At 31.5% G+C, this 25268-nt stretch overlaps 3 protein-coding genes across 3 annotated transcripts; all 3 read right to left on the reverse strand.

The window, feature by feature from the left end:
- Window positions 1–676: 676 nt before the first annotated feature.
- LOC123301304 (fatty acid synthase-like) lies at window positions 677–6517 on the reverse strand. The gene is made up of 6 exons (XM_044884040.1): window positions 5853–6517; window positions 5324–5789; window positions 5106–5261; window positions 3060–4146; window positions 1579–1848; window positions 677–1033 (listed from the first exon to the last, which is right to left on the reverse strand). Exons 1-6 carry the CDS (start codon window positions 6370–6372, stop codon window positions 677–679), a joined length of 2856 nt encoding a protein of 951 aa, XP_044739975.1. The 5' UTR covers window positions 6373–6517.
- A 1741-nt stretch (window positions 6518–8258) lies between these two features.
- On the reverse strand, window positions 8259–16701 carry LOC123301305 (fatty acid synthase-like). Its single transcript, XM_044884042.1, has 8 exons — window positions 16372–16701; window positions 16220–16301; window positions 15113–15229; window positions 14896–15031; window positions 14599–14828; window positions 12793–13544; window positions 9524–9799; window positions 8259–8324 (listed from the first exon to the last, which is right to left on the reverse strand). Exons 1-8 carry the CDS (start codon window positions 16699–16701, stop codon window positions 8259–8261), a joined length of 1989 nt encoding a protein of 662 aa, XP_044739977.1.
- Window positions 16702–17202: 501 nt separating this feature from the next.
- LOC123301306 (fatty acid synthase-like) lies at window positions 17203–18104 on the reverse strand. The gene is made up of 2 exons (XM_044884043.1): window positions 17323–18104; window positions 17203–17206 (listed from the first exon to the last, which is right to left on the reverse strand). The coding sequence occupies exons 1-2, from the start codon at window positions 18102–18104 to the stop codon at window positions 17203–17205; spliced, it is 786 nt and encodes a 261-aa protein (XP_044739978.1).
- Between the last annotated feature and the right edge of the window lie 7164 nt (window positions 18105–25268).

The raw sequence follows: 25268 nt of genomic DNA on the forward strand, positions 1-25268 counted from the left end.
CAGAATAATCAGCCTGGACGGGTGGTTTGGAACACCCCGTATAGTCACAGCAAAAGCATACACATTTCACATATACATCATCATACATTACACTTTCAATTTTCGATTTTCCATTTTAAACTAATCTACGCTTCGCACTGCTGTGCTATAGGATAAATTAAATTGAATTGAATACCAAAATTAAATATTATGATATATCTTTTTTTAAATTATTCAATGTAAGGTATAGCAGTGCTTTGTCTTATACTTAAGACTTACTTCGAATAATTTAGAAAAAAGTATATCATAATAGATATTTGATTTTGGAATTCAATTCAATTTAATTTATCCTTTTTAGTTATAAACAATACATATATTGTACAGAACATGTCATTAAAAGGGAGAGGGAAATAAAAGAAGGAGCTGGTATGAAATAAAAAGAATACACCAAAATATTTTTTTTTTTTAAGTAATAGACTGGACAATCATTAATTTTAAATAATTTTATCAAACTGGAATAATTAAGGAAAAAGTTTAAGTCAGCCATAGCTGCATACCCTGCCCTTGGTTTCATTTCCCCTGTCCCTTTTAAAGACATATTCTGTACAATGTTTGTATAATATGTCATTAAAAGGAATAGGAAAAATCAAAGGAAGGGTGATGCATGCAGCTATGAATATCAACTACAACCCTACACTTAAGAAAAGAATTCATTTACTAAATTTGGTAATGATACATTTTCTAAAACAGTGTAATGATCTCCTTCTAGTACAGTTACAGGAATCTCTGATGATTCCTTATCCACCAAGGTCGATAAGTCATAATCTTTTGACGATTCACTAATCACTTGAACAGTGGGTCGAACTAACGCAATCGGAATATTTAATTTAATTTCTTCGGATATTTTGTAATTTAAAATTGAATGAAATCGTGCCAATAAACCATTACAAACTATGCGAATATATTTCTCAGAATATAAAGATACAACTTCCGGTTTTTTGGATAACAATAGATCCACTCGTGATTTCCAATCAGGCAGAGTTTCGAGTTCATTCTATAAAAAAAAGTATTTGTTAATCACTAGATCAAGAATATCAATTTTAAAAAGAATTATATAATAAATATGAGTCAGTAAATTATTAATTGTGTATATCTTTTGAAGTCGACGCTTATCATATCCTTATGACCTCCGCACATTGCTTCGCCAAAATTTAATTTAAAATCGAAGTGTATATAAAATTTAATTTAAAATACCAACGTATCCACTTTTGCATTTCATATATGTAATTGTTCGTACACAAATTTTTTTAATACAGCGGCAGACCGTTGTTCATGTTTTCGCTTGAATTTTATATTTAAGATTAAAAAATTATCTTATATCCGCTCTCAGCTTATTTTAATAATTTCTTCGTCATAATATTCTATTATCACACGATTTACATTCCCCCTTCGAACTTTAACTTTCTGTCTCAACGCTAAAGAGTTTCAAATAAAATATTTTTACCCGTTTGCCCGAACTTAATAGTAACTAACACATAAACCAAGTTAATTAAAAGCTTCTTATAAAATAAAATATAATACTAAGTATGCCAAACTCACCAAAATACTTGAAATATCTTCTGTAGCAAACCACGACAATATCAATGCTATTAACCTTGATTCGATAGCGCTGGCTGGCATTTCTTCTGAAACTGAAAGTTGATTACGAGCTAGTGTTTTCAGAAATGTTGGCGATCCGTCAATAAATAAACAACGACCTTTATGGCCTAATTTTTCTAATACTATAGAAATTTCTGTTGCCAATATTGATCCAAATGAGTAGCCAATAATACCATACTCTTCACTTTTCGCTAGTTTGGATTTAATTAGCTGAAATTAAACAGGCTGATATAAATGTAATAGAATAGTCTCAATAAATAACTTCGGTTCGTTTTTCATAGTGATATTTTAAATATTACTATTACAATTTTCATATAAATTATCAAAAATTATAGTTTGACAAAATTGGTTCCAATAAACGAATTGGTGGAAAACAATTACTGAACTGTAAGAAATAGTTGGAGGTGCAGGACCAAAAATGTATAAAAATAAGATAAAATTAGTTAGTTTTTTGAGTAAAATAAACGTTGCTTCAAGAAAAGTAGTTGTAAAAATAAGTTTCGAAGACCCAAAAAAAAATTTTAAACTTTAAAGAAACGGAAAACTGCTTTGAAAAATGTTTTTGCGATTGCACTCAAATTAACCACCCATTAATATTTGGCCATGTGCAAGCAAAACAAGATGGTGGTATAATTTATTAAATAAAAATCTCGTGTCACGGTATTTGTGTTTAACTCCTCGGAAAACTTGCCCGATTTTAATGAATTTTATGTTTTACTGAAGAACAAGTTAAACAACATAACAAACAGCAAAATTAAATTGAATCAGCGATTGTTAAAGTGTAGGTCAACTGTGGTAACAGCAACAACCTTCGACTATGAATAAACTTTGTATTCATATCTTTCTTAATTACTTTTTCGCTATGGTTAGTCAACCATACTCTAGAACTTTCTTGAAAACAAATGTAATTTTGAAATACTATAGAATTGTCTAGACAATTCTAGACAATTCTAAAAAGAAAAGAACAATACCGTTTTATATTACTCAAACAGAGATAGAAAACATATAAAATATATGCAATAAATTACACGTGAATGTTCTAGAATTTGCTAGACTCTACGGTAATAATTGACTGTAACTATATAAACGACGCACAGCGCGGCGTGCGATACGGTCAGATAACAATACAGACTCTTCAAGTTAACTACAGTACAATATATAAGTTCATTTTAATCAAGTTAACAATCAAAAATAGTGCAAGCTCTTGTGAATCAATTATTGTAGTGAAATTTTTTAAACGTCAATAAAACAAATAGTTTTTTTTGTGATATAAATTGTTCACTACAAAAGATACAGAAAGTAGTGTATAAAATATTAATCAATATTGCCCGTTTAAAAATCGCTTTTTACTTTTACGGTTTTTATGTTTTAATAAATTGAGCAAAGAATATAAAATTTTATGTAGGTACACATTTACTTACGGAAACCATTTTTTGTGTTAGAGCATTAATGTTATCAGTAGTATCCTCAAACGAAGTTTGTAAACCATAACATTGATAATTCAATCTTGAACATAGTGCTTCAAACACTAAACAATTCCCTTCAATTCCAGGAATGAAGAATAGTGGCATTGATTTCGCTTTATTTTTGATTGATGACAATTTTATCATCGGTTCTATATGTTCATTTTCATCACCAAACGTACGAATAAGCATTTTAAATATATCTTCCGAGGACATCGACTTTTCTTTTATTGTAGCACCTGATTCAGCATTATCAACCCGTTCATTTTGTAATTCAATTAGTTTTGAGAAACTTAAATTTCGTATATCTTGTGGTGTTAAGAAAAGCTCAAATTCTCTTTCTAATGTTTGTTTAATTTCAACTGCCATCATTGAATCCATACCGATCTCCGTTAGTTTCGCATGCTTACTCACTGTTGTGTAATCTCTTATCCCCATAATAGATATAACAGAATCTAAAATACTTCCACCGGCGTTGAATCCATACTTTTTCTCAGCAACTACCATACTTGCAACAATAGGTGATGATTGTTTCAAGAAAATATCCATAGCATTGAAACAGCTGTTTAAGTTCTGTTGAAGTGTTCCGCCAATTTCTAATACCTCGTCATTATCTTGCATATCGGCAACAAGACCTACTTCACCAATAGCACCCCATTGTATAGCAAGAGCTGGATAACCACTGGCATGACGTTCTTCACATATACGTTCCATTACTGAATTTGCCATACCATAATTAGTCTGACCCACATTACCACGTCCGCAGGACACACTTGAGAATACAACAAAATGACGCAACTCTGGACAAAGTGTACGACTCACTTCATCTAAATATTTTGTACCCAATACTTTCCCACCAAAAGATGTTTGAAAATTTTCAATACTTTGATTTTCGAACAACGCATCTCGTAATAATACGGCTAAGTTGTAAATACCATCAACTGGGCCAAAATGTTTGGCAAATTGCAATATTTCTATGCATCCTTCTTTTGTTAAAATGTTTGCAGTAGAAATTTGTACGTTAATACCAGCAGAGAGCCATTTTCTAAAAATTCATTTTAGTAAATTTATGAAGCCATTATTCAGGTTTTTGCATATATGTACAGCAATAAACTTTATGAGGTGGTAGGGGGGCAACAAAATCAACTTTTTGAGTCCAAAAATGTAGCTATTAAAATGCTTCGTTTTTGAAATACAAAGTGTTAAACTTTGTGGAAACAAACCTTTTCTATTAATAATTATAAAATAATTTTATCTATAAACTAATCAGTTTATTGGACCAGGGACGTACTCAAGGAGCAATCTTTGAAACTAGTAGCATTGAATCACCTCTAGAAGATTGTCGGTTTGTCTGTTATTTTAATCGCTTATTTTATTATTTTGAACTTTGAGAATTTTTTACTATTTGGAACTTATTTCAAAGTTGACAATTTTTAGTCCCACTGCTCATCATCTCAAGCAAATCATTAATAATAAAATCCTCCAATCACTTTATGTATTCATTTGAGGCCAGCAACACTTAAATGTCGCTAACGGATATGAAGCAATACATCACATATTTTTTGGATAAAGTAATAGCCGCTAGATGTTTGCGAAAATAACATTTCGGAGGTTTATCCTTTTTTCAAAATAGAAGTTCGATAAAAATCTACCTCCTACAGGCTCCTACGGTCAAGCCAAACTCTCGAAAGATTTTTCCTTAGCCGCAAAATCCCCTCAAAATTCTAAAATTCCAAAGCTAAGACATTCAAGTCTTTCTGGACGATTCGCTTACCATTAAATGCAGCACTTAAAATGAATCACTGCCTTGCAAATCGTCAACAAGATCTTCTTTACTCAATGTGCTTCTTAGTAAACAAAAAATGGACAATCTGTCGTTTAATTTACCGAAGGTTCGTTTTGAATGTGAATTTTCGTACAACGCAATTTACGCTCTAGTGTAAGATTTGAAAGGGACAAAATTATACTGTATAGATTACATTAATTTTGAGAATTATAACTTACTGTATTCGAATTGATTGGTATCCCTTTCTTAAACCCTGTCTTGACGAAAGTATTAAATTTCTACAACCTCTCTGAATCAACCAATTTGCTAATTCCAATCCAAATCCACCAAGACCGCCGATGATCACAATCGATTTATTTTGCTTTACGTATAACCTATCAATACATTGCATTGAGTTAGTTAATTCGAAATTTCAGAAAGAAAATATATTACATACCTTGGAATTGCGGGTACTAATACTGTTTTCTGTGCTTCATTATCACGAATTTTGATCAATACTTTACCAATGTGTTTGCCAGCACTGAGATATCTAAAAGGTGCTTCTAAATTGTCAATCTCAAACACAGTTCTAGGCAAAGGCTTAATGGCTCCGCCTTGAATGCCTTTCGATATCATTGTACGAATTACTTCTTTCTCCTCGGGTGATGCCTCCATGGTATTATCCAACATGATTCCATGAAACGAAGCACCACGCATAAATACTTCCATTCCAAGTTTATTATTTTTGGATAAATCAAATTTACCAATTTCCATAAATTTTCCATATTCAGCTAGACACCGAACTGATGCTAGTAGTTTTTCTTCAGCCAGTGAATTCAACACAAAGTCGACACCTCGACCTTTTGTTTCAATCATAACCATTTGTTCAAATGATGTGTCACGTGAATTGCCAATATGACTTTCTAATCAGTTTTTAAAAAATTAGAATAATTAAAAAAATTATTTATTTATACGCTAGAAATTACCTTTAATTTGCGGAAACCGTTTTTTAATGAAATCCCGTTTCTCTTGCGTTCCAACGGTTGTAAATACTTCGCAACCATAATGTAACGCAACATGAATAGCAGCTAAACCAACACCGCCAGTTCCAGAATGAATAAGGACAGAGTGACCTTTAGACATTCCAAATTTAATTAGCGATCCATATACAGTCGAATAAACCACAGGAACTGTTGCGGCATCTTCCAAAGTCCAATTATCTGGTACTGGCCACGTCAAGTTTTCGTCACATTCAACTCGAGTTGCTTGTCCAGCGCGTGGAATTAAACCCATATACCGTTTTCCATCCGGGCTTATTCCGGAAAATTCACAACCTTGAACACAGTCTAATGGCAACACACAATCAGGATCAGTTTTAGCTCTATCTATAAAATCACTACTCAATTTTCCTGTAGCTAACATAACATCGCGAAAATTCATTGCTGAATAACAAATTTCAATAATTCTTCTAGGCTTTGTGGATAGTGGCAATTCTATCCAGGACATGCTCGATAAATCTCCTCGAGTTACGCAATTAATATAAGCTGTGTCAGTTATTATTTTTGTTTCTAACAATTTCAAATGACGATATCCACCCCAAACACCATTCTTGTATACATTTACAGCCAAACCAAGATCTAACTGTTTTTTATAGAATGGATCGTTGATATCGAATCCTGGTGCATTCTTATCATTTATGAACACAGCTTGAATCGAATTACTTATGTACTCTTTTCGTAAACAGTTAACCAATCCAATTAAGCCACTAATTGGCTCATTTTGTGAATATAAAATTGTGGGTATTTTACTTTTCATTAATTGCTGTAATTGTTCCATCCAAGGGAATTCGATATCATTTGTAATTTTTATTATTTCTGTAGATTTGTTAATATTTAATTTCTGTTTTTTTCGTAGCATTAATAGTTTATCATTTTCAGTAAATAGTTCGCACAATATATCGTAATCAGGTATACTACAAGTTTTTGTTTCCGGATTTTCCCGTGATATTACAAAACTAGCATTATTTTTTGAAACAGTACCAATGATTGACAATTTCTGTATCAAAGAAAAATAATATTTGTTTTAGAAAAGGATAAAAAGCTTATTTTAAATATGCAAAAAGAACACAACTAATTTAATACATTTTCGACAGCAAGTCTAATCTATCTCATCCAATTATTTTGTAGTTTTTAAGTGGATCGCAATTACCAACTTCAATTAAGTAATTCATGATTTCATTTTTTAACAATATTATACATAAGCGAAAACAAACAATTGACTGAGTTAATTGTTGAAATATCATGTATAGAAATTGTTGATTAATCTATCACATTACACATATACCTATACATGTCACACATACTGATATTACCATTTAATACATACTATACAATTATTTTTTTTATTTTTATAAGGAACATTTTTTACAATTAAACCTTTGTTGTATCTCTAACGGTTTACAAGATGGAGATTCTACGGACCCAAGACCCAATTGACCCATATTGCTCATTTACGAACTCGACCTCACTTTTTACGTCCTAAGCACGCCATAAAAATTCAACTTGGTATCTCTTTTCGTTTTTCAGTTATCGTGTTGACAGGCAGACAGGCGGGAATACAGAGGGTTAGGCAACCGGAAATGGGCTAATTATATGATTTTGTGAACACCTATATCAAAGGTGTTCCATATTAACACTAATAAAATATGGAACAAAGGTGTATTACATATTAACACCTATATCAAATCTTTAAGAGAGACCGCTATCAGAGTGCCAGTTTGCCTATCAAGCCGACCGGCCTTTCAGTGGATTCCGTACTTGATCGACTAGTAGGGTCGATTGAGGGGCGCTATCAGAAAAGGCAATGGCTTTAGGGATCTTCCTTGATATCGAGAGAACCTTCAATAACACCAACGTTGTGGGCAATACGCACTGGATTAACCGTGGGCGGGGTAGAGTACATCTTGGTAAAGTGGATCTGCAACATGCTTGAAATGAAGTGCATTACTACAACTTTAGGCGGACAATCAGTTAGAGGCTTCATGAGTAGAGGGTGTCCGCAGCGTGTAATTCTTTCGCCGCTATTGTGGTGCCTCGTCGTGAACAGCTTTCTAATAGGTCTCAAGGAATTAGGGATATTTGCTCAAGCTACGCTGATGGCATATCCATACTTGTCAAAAGCAGAGACGAGGGGGTACGTGGAGCGATGACGCATTGACCAAAAACTCTGCCAAACCCGAAAAAATAGGCTGTGTGCTGTTTACAAGGAGACGAAGAGATGCTCAACGAATGATCAGTATATCTGGCATTAAAATTACACAAACCAGAACGGTCAAGCATTTAGGAGTCATCCTGGACGAAAAACTGAACTGGAGTGACCATTTGGATTGGAGATTAACCTAGGCAAATAGTGTCTTCTGGATGTGCAGGAGAACATTTGGCCAGTCTTGTGGATTCCAACTACACATGGTGCACTGTTTATTTACAATAATCGTAAAGCCAATGCTCATATTTGGCTGTGTAGTATGGTGGAGAAGAACCTCTCTGGCCATAGCCAGAAAAAAATTAGACCACCTGCTCAGGGTTGTGTACCTTAGTGTCACTGGAGCCATGCGAAAAACACCTATCGCTGCTCTAGGTGCACTTCTAGGCATACCGCCGATTCACCTAAAGATTAGAGCGGAAGCCATGACAGCTGCTTACCGACTTACAAACACAGGTCATGCAAGTATAATGAACAAGTTTAAGACTGTGAAACTACTTTTGGAAATGTTACAGGACTCCACTGCTCCGCTTTACCGTTTTGATCGCAAATTTCGAGTAATCGCCTCGTGAAAAATGGGACCTTCTAGATCATGTCTTTATTCTCTGGGTCAATATGCGACGGTTTTTTAATCGGAAATCTTTGCCCTGCTGATAGGTGCCCAGATCTGTAACTCGAAATATTACAGTGGGGGTATACCAGCAAGATTCCATTAAGGATAGTCTATAAATGCGTCGAAGAGCTGAATCACCTGGCACTGAACAACACAGTCAGGCTGATCTAAGTTCCGGGTCATTCTGGCGTTAAAGGGAATGGAGCAGCAGACTCGTTGGTTCGAGAGGGGTCGTGCCAAATGCTCCTTTTGCCTGAGCCTGTCCTTCCCATAGAAAGATTCTCTGTAATTTACCGAATCAAAGAATGGCTACATATTGATTACTAGGATAGGACGACAAGCCCATCTTTGCACAGGGTATGCGACAGGCCAAACTGTGTATAACCACAGGTAGGTCATTCGACTGTGCTCGTCTGAAACTTACTAGACCACAATTGAGGAGACCTTGGATACATCTATCCTGGTAGTGATCCCGACTTAGAAGCACCGAGCTTTCAGTGCGGCGTCTGGCTTCGACGCGCCTCCTACCCGAAGACGTCTCATCTTCGGTTGACAGGTCTTTCTCAAGGAGCGTACAAATGACTCCTGATCTAGGTGCCAGAGACTCACTTGCGGTACTCCTCTTTTATTTGATTATTATTATTTATTATTATTATTATTATTAAAATTGGCCGCAAGGCCACCATAATTGTGTTGGTTTTTTAATAACTTTTCTAATTTATTAAAAATAATTCAAAACCTGACTGTTTGTTTTCTCTTGTTTAAATTAAATTTAATACTTACATTTGGATTGTTTAGTAAATCATATGTCACAATATAATCAGCTTTGGATTCAGTTTCTAATGGTTTGTTAGAAACTTGACAATTATTTGGCAATTGAATCGATCGATTTGAAAGAACTGTTATATCAGGTTGAATTAATGGTAGGTCGCTAAGAACTTCAAAAATTACAGGTGCCAATATATCGTTGACTTCATTATCAACTTCAACCACTTTTACTTTAACACTAGGGTTATTCTCTAAGCCGATTTGGAAAAATATTCGCACAGCGTCAACAACCTAAAAAATTAAATAAAAGTAAATTGTTATTTATTGTTGTTGTTTAAATTTAATCATGCACACGATATTTACGTCATGGTCTATTCGACTAATTTTGATGTATAATATGTTACACATTCGTAAACTAAATATTGACAAATATCTTGTCTAGTAATCTTCATTAAAGAGAATTGAAAAAAATACTCTCGAACCCGGACTTCTTGGATTCGAAAAGTAAATTGATTATTAAAATTTTCATTATTTGAACTATGCCCTTAAAACTCTTAGAGGGTGCATAAAGAGAACTCTTGGTTGGTGAAACTTTTCTAAAAGTTGTATTACCGACATAGATAGGTATAGTACTAGCAGTTCCGTACACCTTCCATAGACTTAAATTAAATGTTAGAATAATAAGTATGTATGGTGAAAAAAAAGTTTGTATTATTATATTTCCTGTCATCGCAATCAGCAAATATACAAAAAACGCGAAATTTCTTTCATTAAATATATATAATATTTGCTCGTATGTAACTTTGTTGTACTTGGTCCGCTCCTCTGTGCTCTGTCACAGCTGAATTAAAGATAAAGGAGTGAACTGCTCCAATATTACCTTGAACCGGAGTCAAGGCAAATGATCCAAACAGATTTAAAAAATGAAAAAGCTGAATGTTTGTTAACATTCAGCTTTTAAGTTAAGTCATATCGCCCATGTAACGCCCTTTTTATTGAAAACAGTTATATCCTTCAGAGCTCTGCTTTAACCTCCAATTTAATATATGTTTTATAACCATACGATTTTTAAAGTGAAACTTTTTATGGGACACTAGCGTTTTGTCATGAGAGTTAACTCGTCGAGCTAACAAAACTGTTAAACTCCTTGTCTCTTTCTTATTACCATTTACTCTAGCAGAGTGAGAGAGGCGGAAAAAATTATATATACATATATATCAATATATGTTCTGTATATGAGTCAAGCAGTATTGATGTTATTTATTTATATAAAATTTAGGACTAGTTTAGACTTGTACAATCTTACGTACGTAGAAGAGCAAGTAAGTCTCAGTTCATCAGAGAAAGTCGTTGTAACTAGTGTTGCTTTATTTATGGAAATATTTTTTTTTGTAATTGTAATTTAAAATTATTTTTTGATAAATGAAAATGAATGGACAAAAAACTTCAATTTCAGTCGTTCATCTATAGTTCTTTTCTTAATGTAGAATGTTTATGTATATGTAATATATATATATATATATATATATATATATATATATATATATATATATATATATATATATATATATATATATATATATATATATATATGTATATGTATATTAAATTATTTCATATTAAAAATTTTTTAATATTGTTTTTATTCTCAGTTATTGTCAATGAAGATACAAAAATGTATGCGTCAGTCCAAAACTAACAGCGTCAAAAGTGAAACTTTTTATGTAATTCAAAAACTGTCAATGAGTGTACAAAAAAATACATTGCAGCAAAGAAAAATTGACTGGAAATTATAATAAAAATGATTTATAATAAAAATCAAGAAAAATCTACAGACTATCCCGAATTAATTACTACGGAAGTTTCACTCGTACGTACTATTATTTACATATACATAAAACTATATACATATACGTACAAGTGAAACTTCCGTAGTAATTAATTCGGGATAGTCTGTAGATTTTTCTTGATTTTTATTATAAATCATTTTTATTATAATTTCCAGTCAATTTTTCTTTGCTGCAATGTATTTTTTTGTACACTCATTGACAGTTTTTGAATTACATAAAAAGTTTCACTTTTGACGCTGTTAGTTTTGGACTGACGCATACATTTTTTGTTCTCAAAATGTTTTGTAAATCATTAGAGATAAACCGTTTTTCGTAAACATCTCTGTTTACTCGCGAGGAGACAAATGAGACTAGAAACATCATATAGTGCCATAGACATTTATATCTATGTATAGTGTGTATACATATGTATTGTATATATTTTAAATTTATACGTTACATATAATATGTATGTGTTTGTTTCTTATAGCATATACTATATATACATTGAGGCAGTTTTATTTACTTACATGACGTAAGAAAAAAACTAATTGAATTTGTTTTCGAAAAAATTAGTTGAAAACTTTTTCTAAAAATCATTCTGTATAAGTTTTTAAGGTGGGGCTGTGTCATAGCTAAGTGCCCTCCCCCTGGAAATAGTGATTGAAGCACAAATATGTTGTCAGCCTAAGCTGGCTTTATCAGCCAAAAAACGTTCAAAAACGCTGATATGTACATATAGTTTCATCGACCATAGAAAAGTGGACACGACCTAATTGCACAAGAGGATATTTGATTAGAATTTCCTGTTTCGTAATATAAACCGAAATGAATTGATTTTTTTGTAACCTCTCTTCCCTCCTCCCAAACCGCTTATTTTGTACATATCGTTTGTGGCAGATTTTTTATCACACCTTGAACGAAATCCGCAATTGATATCATCATTTGTTCACGAGAAATTTTTGAAATAATGCACACACACCATACAAAGTTAAAATTATAAACATACCCGGGTTATTTTAGAACCGCTAACCTTGGGAACTTCAAAATGTGTTTACGTGCCTACTATAGGTAGTATCTACAATATAATTTATTCGAATTTATAATTTTGTTAAATGTAAGTTATTTTAAACCGGAATTGCAAGCAAGATCGAACCAGTTAAATTGTGTGCTTTAAAAACTTGCTTTGTTTTTTTTTTCAAGGTTGGCCTCTCAAAAAAACCCGAGTATATGCTTAAAATTTTTATTCAGTTTGTTCCGAAATTTTTTATGAATGTACGTCACATCAAGTTTTTATAATAGAGGTATAAACAAATTTGTATGTTACAGTAAGATTAATTTCGCCAAAAAAATTAAGGTGAGATTCTTTTCACAAAAATTACTAGGAAAAATTACTTCGATTTACTTTTGAATCAATCGTATGATTTAATTGTATACTATCAAATTAATACTTACAGTATATTTTTGGGAAATACAATTTATTAATGGAACAAATTCTTGTTTTTCTAAAACAGCATCAGCCAAAGGTTTACGACGATTTATTGATGTTGCCATTAAACCCATAATTTGGATGCCACCCCCTTGCAGCACTTTATATTCTTTGTAATTTGTGACGGTTATTGATTGTCTACCATCTTCGTGTTCATGGATATGTTTGAAATGTTCATGCGGATATATTGTTAATTTTTGTACACTTGTCGGAACATACAGAAATCTGGCATCTTCTTGTAATATTTGAAGTTGTAGCATATTATCCATAAATGCAGTCCACATGCCTGGTTTCCATTGAATTTGTCCAACAAAGCCACCATTATCCGTAGATATAATGCCCTTGAACTCATTTTGGTAATTGTAACCACGTAAGCGCAACTCTTTGTAAATGTCACGTGAGCTTAACGCTAACTTATCAGTATCATTGATAATTGGTTTTACTTCGGGCAGCTTTAGTAATTCTTTGGAATTATGAGGTAAACGCTTAATTCGACCAGTGACTACAACTGAATCACCTTCTAAAATTTCAAAATTTCCTGTACCCTTTTGTATCATCGTTGTAAATGTTATTTTATTTTTTGTGGAGATATTTGTAGCGCGTAAAAATTGAACATCTTCAAATTCCACTGCAATATTTTCCAATAATTCTCCTTCAATGTCTGATAAAGCGTGCCACATTAAAGCTAAGTAACCAGTTGCCGGAAAAAGATTACGACCTGTATAACGAAAACATTTTTTTCAAAATATAATTTAACAATTACTTCCTTAGGTCTTTTCAAAATCTACGCTCTGAATAGGGGTTGTTTGATTTATTAAAGTCTTCAATTTAATCTATTTCCTATAGGTATAAACCGAATTAAAACTCTAAAATATACTATTAATACCAACAATGAAGGCCGAATATATGGCGCTATCATCTACAGTTCAAGAGGCGATGTGATTTGGATTAAACAGTTCGCGCAAGAAAAGCAAAGAAAAAGGTGCGATAACCAAAGTGCAATAAAACTTGGTGAATGTGATGGCTAGATCTAAACACATAGACATGCGTCACCACTGTGTACGGGAAAAAATTCAAAATGGATCTGTGAATATTATGATAGTTGATAGTGTTACAAAAGCAGTCCCAAAAGATAAGCAAATTGTTTGCACTAAAAACATGGGACTAGTAAATTGTAATTCAAATTATAATGAAACAAGTGAAAACAAACAATTGACTGAGTTAATTGTTGAAATACCATGCATAGTCAGTGTTGATTTCTTTATCACATTACACATACATAACTGATAATCAAGTATAGTACATATTATAAAATTTCCGCCTAATTGGCGCCCTCACGGGTAAACAGTGATGTTTACGAAAAAATGTTTCAAACAAAAGTTGTTTAATTTTTGATAAGGAACATTTTTTATATTTAAACTTTTGTTCTATCTCTAACGGTTTACAAGATGGGTCCTACGGACCCAAGACCCAATTGACCTATGATGCTCATTTACGAACTTGACCTCACTTTTTACGTCCTGAGTACGCTGTAAAAATTTCAGCTCGATATCTTTTTTCGTTTTTGAGTTATCGTGTCCACAGACGGACGGACGGACAACCGGAAATGGACTAATTAGGTGATTTTATGAACACCTATGACAAAATTTTTTTCTTAGCATCATTATTTTTAAGCGTTACAAACTTGGGACTAAACTTAATATACTATGTATATTTCAAATATACATGGTATAAAAACATAGGTTTGATAAAACTGAACTTTGTATACAAACCATCAACTATGTGGCCTGTAAGATATTCATATTTTGGCGTAGTCACATCGATTACAATCGTTTTTTCCAACGATTTTTCGAGGAAACTAAAGCCCTCTTTTGTTACTGGCCATTTTCTTGAATGTTCCCATTTTACGGTGTGTCCGATCATTGGAGTACCACAGCTTACAGGAAATTGTACTTCCGGGTACAATGCTGCCAATTGTGGATTGAATCCTTTCGTATATAAGCTATAAATTGAAGGTGAAATGAGCACGAAATATTATGTTATTAATTACTATTTTATAAAGAACATACTTTCCAATAATATTAAATAATGTGTTTAAATTATGATCGTTCCTTTGCATCAGCGATCCAATAAATATATTCTTTTTATCAAAAACATCTTTTAATATGTCAACAAATGAATTATCTGGTGATATTTCAAGAATAACTGTATTTGATTGAATATTTTTAAAATTTGTTTGTAAATTAATTGGAGTATTCAAAATATTTATTAGAGAATCTGCTGTACATAATTCTTCGTTCGTATTATTCTTCATGTTTGTTGATTCAGTTTTACTAATCCATTTCTTTGATCTAGACTTTGGATTTGGAATTAATTTTCTTAATTCTTTTAGTAATTCCGGCTCTAAAATTTGTTTTATTTTAGTTCAATTTATTACGAAACAAATGAAAACTGTATATCTATTAGCTAAAACTATATTATCTGTATAATCTTGAATTCCCTTGTGGAAAAACGAAACTGTTAATAAGTCTGAATAACAGTTCTTAAAGTATTACTTTCACTTAAAAACTCTGAAAAAGTCTCATAAACTCTGAATAAGTTTTAATAAGACATAAAAAGTCGGAATAATTCCATTTTTTGAGACTCTGCCAGAAGAGTTATTCAGAGTTAATAAAACTTACTAAAATGTTAGTAAAAGTTAGTAAGACTTGTTAAAACTTTAAAAGTATTTTATTTTTAAAAATTTTTGTGATTGTATAAAGAGTTAGTAAGACTTATTAATACATGCATTTAAAAGAATTCCTTTTAAAAATATATTATGCGGCTGTATAAAGAGTTATTTAGAGTTTATTTAACTTATTAATAAAAATTCCTGTTGAAAATTTGTCCAGCTGAGAAAAGAGATAATTTGGAATTCTAATCTATGGTAATATTTATTGCGGATTACATTCCCCGTGTGCAAAATTAAATTAATGCTGGAACTTAATTAGATAATTTTCAACGGACGCTATTAAAAAATGTAATCGATAGATCTTTTCAATTCTTTTAGATAATTTTAAAATTAATATGTTGGTTGAAACAGAATGGTGCATTCTACATTTCGAATTCTTTCTTAGCTATACATCCGAGAATCCTAAGTAATCTTTTCTGCTGGTAGGGAACATGATTATATACCCTAAATTTCATAAAACTAACTCAAGTTATGTAACACATATAAAAAACACTTATTAGAGCGTTTTAAAAATAGAAAAATGAAGCCAAAAGGACAGTCACAACAGTTTAATTTTACATTGTTAATATTCATAATATCAATTTCTACAAAATGGCTTTTATTTACTACATTACTTTCAATATCTTTTATATAAATTTGCGAAGCAGTTTCTTTTAGCATACCTGCTAAACCAAACATTCCCAAGCTGTTTGTTTTTTTGATATGCTCACCACTATCGATTTCTATCGGATAATCATTTAATATCTGCAATTAAAAAAAAGAAAATACCATAAAAATTACAAAAATTGAATAAAATCATATAATAGAAAATTACTTCATTTGAATTAAGATCACTCAAAGCCACAGACTTCCTAATCATTTTGGAATCAAACAGTGTTAATCCACGATAATATGCAGCTAAAATAGTTTGCTCAGCAGTTAAACAATAATCTGCATAGGCGCATGCGAATTCTCCAGTGGAATAGCCAATCATATGATTCGCTTCAATGCCAATTGCATTCAATACATCAACTAAACCAATTTGTATTGCTGTGGTTCCAAGGATTGCATACAACGGATTATCAAAAACTTTCGAATTTGTATCAGTAATCAACTTCACAATATTAACACAAAGTGGATCTAGATATTTATTTAATTTATGCATTGTTTCCGCGAATTTTGGTATTTGCATTAATGTCATCCCCATGCCAGCCCATTGACTTCCTACTCCAGTGAACACATAGCAAATGGCTGGTGTTGCTAAATTTTTAATAAATTTCGTTGCATGACCAACATTACGTGGCTCACTTTTTTGTAATAGCACATATCCACGATATTCATGATTTTTTATATTCTTACGATGAATTTCATGATATAATCGAACGTGCTCCACATCCAGAGAATGTTTTTGAAAATCATTAATGATAGTATTCACTGCATCTTGAGTTCTAAAAATTGAAACAGTTGCTTGAATTGAACAAAATTTTCAAACTTCTGTTGATTTACTCACCTGCCAGACACACAAACAAGTCGTGATACGTCATCTGAGGGCCACCCATTATTTTTTTTCATTTTTTTAAAACGCCTCAACAATAGATGTGCATTTGCTCCACCAAATCCAAATCCACTTAGAGCCATGTAATCGCCATCTAAAGGTGTTATTTTGTCAACTACCGCAAATTTTTTTTCCATTAATCCTCGAATTTCTTTCCGTGGTTTATTAAAATGCAAATTCGGTGGGATCAAACCAGACTCCATGGACAAAATACATTTTGCAATAGCACACAATCCAGAGGATGGTTCAGAATGCCCAAGGTTAGATTTAACCGAACCAATTTTTAGCGGTGCTTTACGATTTTTACAAAATATTTCCTCAACTGAAATACATTCCTCTACGTCCCCGACTTTAGTACCAGTGCCGTGGCATTCAACGTAACCAATATCTTTCGGTAAAATTGTAATTTCGTTATAGAATTCATTCAATAATTTGTATTGACCTTCTGCTGATGGAAACGTAATTCCTTGAGCTTTATATCCATCACAATTAGTCTTTGAGTGCTCAATATACGAGTAGATGCGTTTAGCATCTTTAGCACGCATTAACACCATGCATCCAATTGTTTCAGATCTTACATACCCATTTGCTTTTTCATCAAAAGTTCGACAAGCTCCTTCTTTTGATAATAAACCCAAGCGTGCAAATTGTAATGTTGTCATTTCAGATAAACATAAATTTCCCGTTCCAACGAGTGCACAATCCACAATACCAGCTCTCAAATCTCTATACGCGTGCTCAACAGCATATAGGAAACTTGAACATGCTGTATCCAAATTATACGATGGGCCATGTAAATCTAACCATTGACTTACGTGGTTGGCTAACATTGCTCTACTATTTCCAATCGCACCGTATCCATCAACCATTGCTGGTGTATGAATCCAATCATTGTCAGATTCGCATACTGATGAGGCTGTATAGACTCCACTTTTTGTTCCACGTAAATCGTCGGGATTTAATCCTGCATCAATTATGGCCTCATATGTTTTCTCTAAATGTATGCGAGTCATTGGATCCAATGAATAAATCTGTTCATCTGGTATATTAAAAAACTTATTATCAAACCCGCTGAGATTATTTGGTTTCACTCGACCCAAATATTTTGGTATGTCAGGATTTGTGGCTGAGTTGTCTTCTGATATCATGTCAATACCATTATATAAATTATACTTTAATTCGATCAAGTTGTCACATTTAGGAAATAAACCTGAAATACCACAAATTGCAACTTCTTCTCCTGGCGCTGGATTTGGATATGAACACCAGTTTTGAACCATCATTCTGAAATAGAAAAACGGAACATTTTATTAGACGAATCATTAAATCGTAAGAAGGGGTAATCCACTTGTAGAGTTTTACCATAATAGCTGTATACAAATTTTGTATTTACGGACACAAAAACTTTAACACATAAACATAATTCAACATTACGGTTGGTTCAGTGGAATTTTTGCTTTAAGAATCGTCCATCCATAAGCCAGCTTTGCCAAGAAATTAATCCAAAATTTATCATTTTCACCTAAACACAACAGGGTTTACCTAACCATTAAGGTGTATTTGAATTATGTTACGGATAATAGTACAATTCGATCTGGGAAATCAATACGGTTACTTAAAATAAAATTAATCTATAATAAAGATATGAATCGAGGAAATAAAACCGAAAAACAGTCTAACCAAGGAATTGCCCCCTCGTCAGAAGATTCTTATGGGAGCCAGTGGAAAATATTTGCCTGAGTGTCCTCAACAAAGCCATATACATGTGTTCTTGTGCTTTTTCGATTTCTCACCATAAGGTGTGACAGAGGTACCTACTGTACATCCGAACACCGAACATCCCATTCTCTTTATTTAACATTAGAAATATATATAAATAAATATATATATATATATATATCAGTGGCGTATACAGGATTTCGTCCAGGAGGGGTGGGGAGAATATTTTACCATATTGTGAAAATGTGTGTTCCTATGAGGCACACTGGACACCAAACGCGTGGGTCGATTTTGATGATTCTGACGTCAATCGATTTGTCCTAACCTCGCAAGTGCTACTGAAGATATGAGGAATTACTAAAATTACTGAAGAAACTTGGAATTAAAATTATCAATATTGATAATTTTAATTCCAAGTTTCTTATAAGGTTTCTAATAGGAACCAGCTCTCTGTGAATTAAAATTATCAATAATGATAATTTTAATTGAAACTTTGAATAAGTAAGTTGTTGAAAATTCACATTTTTGTTTTTCAAATGCTTTTATCTCTAAAACTGTGACGCTATGTAAACAATATTGATAATTTTAATTCCGTAAATTGTAATTAAAATTTCAAAAAAATAACTTGAGGTTTTAAAAAGTAAATCGGCGTACCATAACAATCCATATATATATATATATATATATATATATATATATATATATATATATATATATATATATATATAATTTGGTGTCCAGTGTGCCTCATAGGAACACACATTTTAACAATATGGTAAAATATTCTCCCCCCCCCCTCCTGGACGAAATCCTGGATACGCCACTGATATGAATCATTACTATTAAATATTATTAGAGATTTAATTTCATTGCAGAAATACTAGATATTCTCACATAGTTTTCTACTGTTATTTCAGTTTCTTTAGAAGTCAACCGTATACAATTTTTCACAAAACCCAGTGAACACAACGACGTAAATATAACGTCATAATGACGTCAAACTAAGTCATGCAATGCCATAATTTATGTAAGATATGAGTCACAGATGAGTCAGGTCTGACTCATTATTTCCCACTGCCTGACGTAAGATTTTTACGTAATAGAATGACGTAAACATGACGTATATCTATATGACCTAATTGACATTAAAATGATCTAACAATGATATCACAGTGACGTCACGTTTATGTCAAATATCTGACTTAAATATGATTTTTATCCTTACGTAAGGTTTACATAATTCTTACGTTATTATATGTCACGATGTTATGATTAAAATGACATGGAAATGATATCATAATGATGTCAAATACCTTCCTTAAATATGACTTTTCTGTACGTAAGGTTTACCTAATTTTTACGTTGCTCGATGTCACGAGATTAAAATGTCATCGATATGTAGTTCCATGAACCTGGAACAGCCAAAGTAGCACAACCAGGTAAACAATACGGGGTTAATTAGTACTCGATTATTACTAATTAATTACCCAAAAATTGAATTTATTACTCCATTTTTTAAAAAATTAACACTAGTTGTGCTGGCTTCCACCGAAAGCTAGCACAACAGCTTCAAAAAACTTCGTATTGGTACAAAAAATTAAAAACTCATTTATTACTAATTTATTAACATAAATTTTAATTAATTACTAATTAATTACCGAAAAATTGAATTGATTACTCCATTTAAAAAAAAAATTAAGACTAGTTGTGCTTTTTGGCTTCGACCGAAAGTTAGCACAAGTGCTTCAAAAAACTCCGTATTGGCATAAAAAATTAGAACTCATTTATTACTAATTTATTACCATAAATTTTAATTTATTACTTGTAAAATTCTATAGTAATTAAAATTCTATTTTTCTCGTGAACCTGGAACAACTAGTTGTTTTATTATTATTATTTTTTTTTCTTTGAAAATTATGCAAGATGGAAACATTCAGTAATGTTGGCAGGCATACACATAAAGTGACGATGGTTTTATCAAAGATTGAAGCTGTTGTGAAATCTGATCCCAAATTGGGTGACCTTTGCTAACGCACTTTTTTGTTTGTTTATCGAGCACATCATTCTTGTAACTCGTTAAAATAGAAATTATCTTTTCTTTATCAATTGCAGCTTTGCATCCAACACTCATTTTTTAATTGTAATTGAAATGTCGTTCATAATCCAAACAATGAAAAAGCCGTTATGAGTTAAAAACAACAAATTGGTCTGCAACGCCACGGTGGTAAACAGATAAGTTGATGGGTTGTTCCAGGTTCACAAAGAAAATGAAACAATGTCAAATTACTGGAAAATTATACCAGTAATAAATACATATAAATGTGTAGTAATAAATTAGTAATAAATGAGTACTAATTTTTTATACCAATACGAAGTTTTTTGAAGCATTCGGTCGAACCAGCACAACTAGTCTTAATTTTTTTTTAAATGGAGTAATAAATTCAATTTTTGGGTAATTAATTAGTAATAATCGAGTACTAATTAACCCCGTATTGTTTACCTGGTTGTGCAACTTTGGCTGTTTTTTCGGTAATTAATTAGTAATAAATTAAAATTTATGGTAATAAATTAAAATTTATGGTAATAAATTAGTAATAAATGAGTTCTAATTTTTTATGCCAATACGGAGTTTTTTGAAGCACTTGTGCTAACTTTCGGTCGAAGCCAGCACAACTAGTCTTAATTTTTTTTTTTTTAATGGAGTAATAAATTCATTTTTTTCGGTAATTAATTAGTAATAAATTAGTAATTAATGAGTTCTAATTTTATATCCCAATACGAAGTTTTTTGAAGCTGTTGTGCTAACTTTCGGTCGAAGCCAGCACAACTAGTAATAATTTTTTTTTAAATGGACTAATCAATTCAATTTTTCGGTAATTAATTAGTAATAAATTAAAATTTATGGTAATAAATTAGTAATAAATGAGTTCTAATTTTTTATACCAATACGAAGTTTTTGAAGCTGTTGTGCTAACTTTCGGTAGAAGCCAGCACAACTAGTAATATTTTTTTTTTAAATGGAGTAATCAATTCAATTTTTCGGTAATTAATTAGTAATAAATTAAAATTTATGGTAATAAATTAATAACAAATGAGTTTTTAATTTTTTGTACCAATACGAAGTTTTTTGAAGCTGTTGTGCTAGCTTTCGGTGGAAGCCAGCACAACTAGTCTTAATTTTTTTTAAAATGGAGTAATAAATTCAATTTTTCGGTAATAAATTAGCAATTAATTAAAATTTATGTTAATAAATTAGTAATAAATGAGTTTTTAATTTTTTGTACCAATACGAAGTTTTTTGAAGCTGTTGTGCTAGCTTTCGGTGGAAGCCAGCACAACTAATGTTAATTTTTTTAAAATGGAGTAATAAATTCAATTTTTGGGTAATTAATTAGTAATAATCGAGTACTAATTAACCCCGTATTGTTTACCTGGTTGTGCTACTTTGGCTGTTCCAGGTTCATGGAACTTCGATATGTAATGAATTGATCTATTCATTGCTGTCAGACAATGATACAAATTAATATATTGAATCAGAATGATGTATTTACTCATTGTGGGTTTGACCTTAGCTGTACAGCCGAAAAATCAAAGCAATACCTACTGCTGGTAAGGAATATGATTATATACCCGAAATTACATAAAACTAACTCCGCAATAATACACAAAGTTCGAACTAGTAGAAAGAAGCAGTGATATTCTAGTTGAGATAGGCATATATATACATACAGAAGAGTATGAGTGTGTTTCTGAACTAAGAATATGATTCCCACATTACGTAAATAATACGTAAACTTTTGACTTTGATATGACGTCACAATGTGATTAAAATATGAGATCAGTTTTACGTAACAGTATCACCTGTTTCTGAGGTAAGAATATGATTTTCACATTACGTAAATAATACGTAAACTTTTGACTTTGATATGACGCCACAATGTGATTAAAATATGACATCAGTTTTACGTAACAGTATGACATATTTCTTAGGTAAGAATATCATTCCCAAATTACGTAAATAATACGTAAACTTATGACTTTGATATGACGTCACAATGTGACTAAAATATGACATCAGTTTCACGTAACATTATGACATGTTACTGAGGTAAGAATATGATTCACATATTACGTAAATAAAACGTAAACTTATGACTTTGACAAGACGTCACAATGTGATTAAAATATTACATCAGTTTTACGTAACATTAAAGTCATAAAAATGACATCATATCAAAATCAAAAATGTCAGTATGATATAATAGTGAGGTAATTCAATATGATATCATATTGACATCATAAATTGAGTCACCATTATGTCATGTTTACGTAAAATATGTCCTATGACCTATTATCTCTATATGACCTATGTATGACGTCATATTAAGGGCATGTGTTCACTGGGAACCTAACTGTTACCTAAAAAACCGCAGCTTTAAATATTTGTATTTCAAATTTCTGGTATATTGCAATACTCAAAAGAAATAAAAATGAGAAAATTGAAATTTTTTATACCATGCATATATGTAATATGCAAGGTATACTAAGTTTAGTCCCAAGTTTCTAACGCTTAAAAATATTGATGCTACCAACAAAATTTTGGTATAGGTGTTAATAAAATCACTTAATTAGTCCATTTCCGGTTGTCCGTCCGTCCGTCTGTGGGCACGATAACTCAAAAACGAAAAAGAAATGCAGCTGAAATTTTTACAGCGTACTCAGGACGTAAAAAGTGAGGTCGAGTTCGTAAATGAGCAACATAGGTCAATTGGGTCTTGACCTGTGGGTCCGAAGGACCCATCTAGTAAACCGTTAGAGATAGAACAAAAGTTTAAATGTAAAAAATGTTCCTTATAAAAAAATAAATAACTTTTGTTTGAAACATTTTTTTGTAAATATCACTGTTTACCCGCAAGGGCGCAAATTAGGCGTAAATTGTATAGTATGTATTACATAAATTGTATATGTATGTGCAATGTATAATCAACACTATTTATGCATGGTATTTGAACAAGTAACTCAGTCAATTGTTTGTTTTCACTTGTTTAAGTTAAAATTTTTGACAGTCAAATTTCTAAACACGCCACATTCCGTAAACATAATTTTGAAAAACATTTCGAAAACTTGTTCAGTTTCTTCAAATATTTCGGTAAGTACCTCTTGAGTAAGTGAAAATAGTTTTCCAAAATTCGAAACAAATTGTAAGGAACCATTAATAATTTAGGAATAGATGCAAATTATCAATATAATTGCATATGCATGCTGTTTTGTTTTTTTGAGTCGCATATATTACGTATTGATTTTAGCCATGATAATATTTGAATAATTTTGTTAATTTAAATATATAAAAATATGGACATATATGGATATCATTTGCATGATCATTATTTTAAATTACAAAATTACTTCTTTGATACAATTGTATGCAGAATTAAAACTTTATAAATAATACTATTTTCTGAATGTCAATTAAGGTCAGTTAATACAATTTTAAATTTCCTTTTCCCTCCAGAAATATTATTATTTTCTAAATGCGAAAGCATTATTTTTGATTTAAAACAATGAGATTAAGAATCATTTTAGCTAATTTCCTCAAAGGAATTTGCTTCTGTAGAGATGATAAAATTCCGTAAAAAATTATTATAATGTTCACCGATTCTTCAAACTTAAAACTTTTGCTGTCTAAAAAAAATTTCGATGCTCCCTAACAATAAAAAAATTTCGATGCTCCCTAACAGCCTTCTGCTTTATTTATAGTTTCCTAAAAAAGCTCTGAAAACGAAAATTTGGTAAAATCATCTCTTTTCATCTTAATAATATTATCAGAATGTGTCAGAAGTTGTGCTCAACGGTTGTGAAATATTTTATCCCATGTATGGGAAAAAAGTCATCATGAGGTTAAAGAAATACTTGTGTTACGATGTATTACTCTCAAATTCTCAAGTACGTTTCCTATCTCAATAATCATTATTGACTGTAGCAACTACATTCTGAATCTTTGATAGAATTTTATTTTTTTTAAATTATAAAGTGCAATAATTTATAAAGAATGTGTATAAATGAATTAAATAAATGTAGCCTTTGAAAAAATCGCGAAAAATGAAAAAACAAATTTTGTTTACGAATTTGATGAAAATCAATGGATGGGGTAATTTTGATCCAAGAAGTATAAAATTAAGATTTTAGTCTGTATCTCAAAAACAAGTCAGTATTCGACCAGTCAACAAATGCACTTTTTGGGTCAAAATTACCTTATATACAAGAGATATCAAGCGGAAATTTTTATTGTGTAGGACGTAAAAAATGATGTTGAGACAGACCCATATTGTAAACCGTTAGAGATAGAACAAAAGTTAGAATGTAAAAATGTTCCTTTTAAAAAAATGTTCCTTTCAACAACTTTTGTTTGAAACATTTTTCGTAGACATGACTGTTTACCCGTTAGAGCATAAATTAGG

Source organism: Chrysoperla carnea, chromosome 5 (assembly GCF_905475395.1).
Source record: "Chrysoperla carnea chromosome 5, inChrCarn1.1, whole genome shotgun sequence".
NCBI lineage: Eukaryota > Metazoa > Arthropoda > Insecta > Neuroptera > Chrysopidae > Chrysoperla > Chrysoperla carnea.

Bases quoted from the DNA above. Each gene is read 5' to 3' on its own strand.
- LOC123301306 (XM_044884043.1), bottom strand. From the start codon at position 18,104: ATGACTCGCATACATTTAGAGAAAACATATGAGGCCATAATTGATGCA.
- LOC123301304 (XM_044884040.1), bottom strand. From the start codon at position 6,372: ATGTCCTGGATAGAATTGCCACTATCCACAAAGCCTAGAAGAATTATT. The intron at 4,147-5,105 runs GTAAGTTATAAT...ATGAATTTTTAG, and splicing joins TACCAATCAATTCGAATACA to AAAATGGCTCTCTGCTGGTA. The intron at 1,034-1,578 runs GTGAGTTTGGCA...TTTTTTTTATAG, and splicing joins AAGATATTTCAAGTATTTTG to AATGAACTCGAAACTCTGCC.
- LOC123301305 (XM_044884042.1), bottom strand. From the start codon at position 16,701: ATGCATAAATTAAATAAATATCTAGATCCACTTTGTGTTAATATTGTG. The intron at 16,302-16,371 runs GTAATTTTCTAT...TTTTAATTGCAG, and splicing joins GTGATCTTAATTCAAATGAA to ATATTAAATGATTATCCGAT. The intron at 15,032-15,112 runs GTACAGCAGATT...AATCAAATACAG, and splicing joins TAATACGAACGAAGAATTAT to TTATTCTTGAAATATCACCA.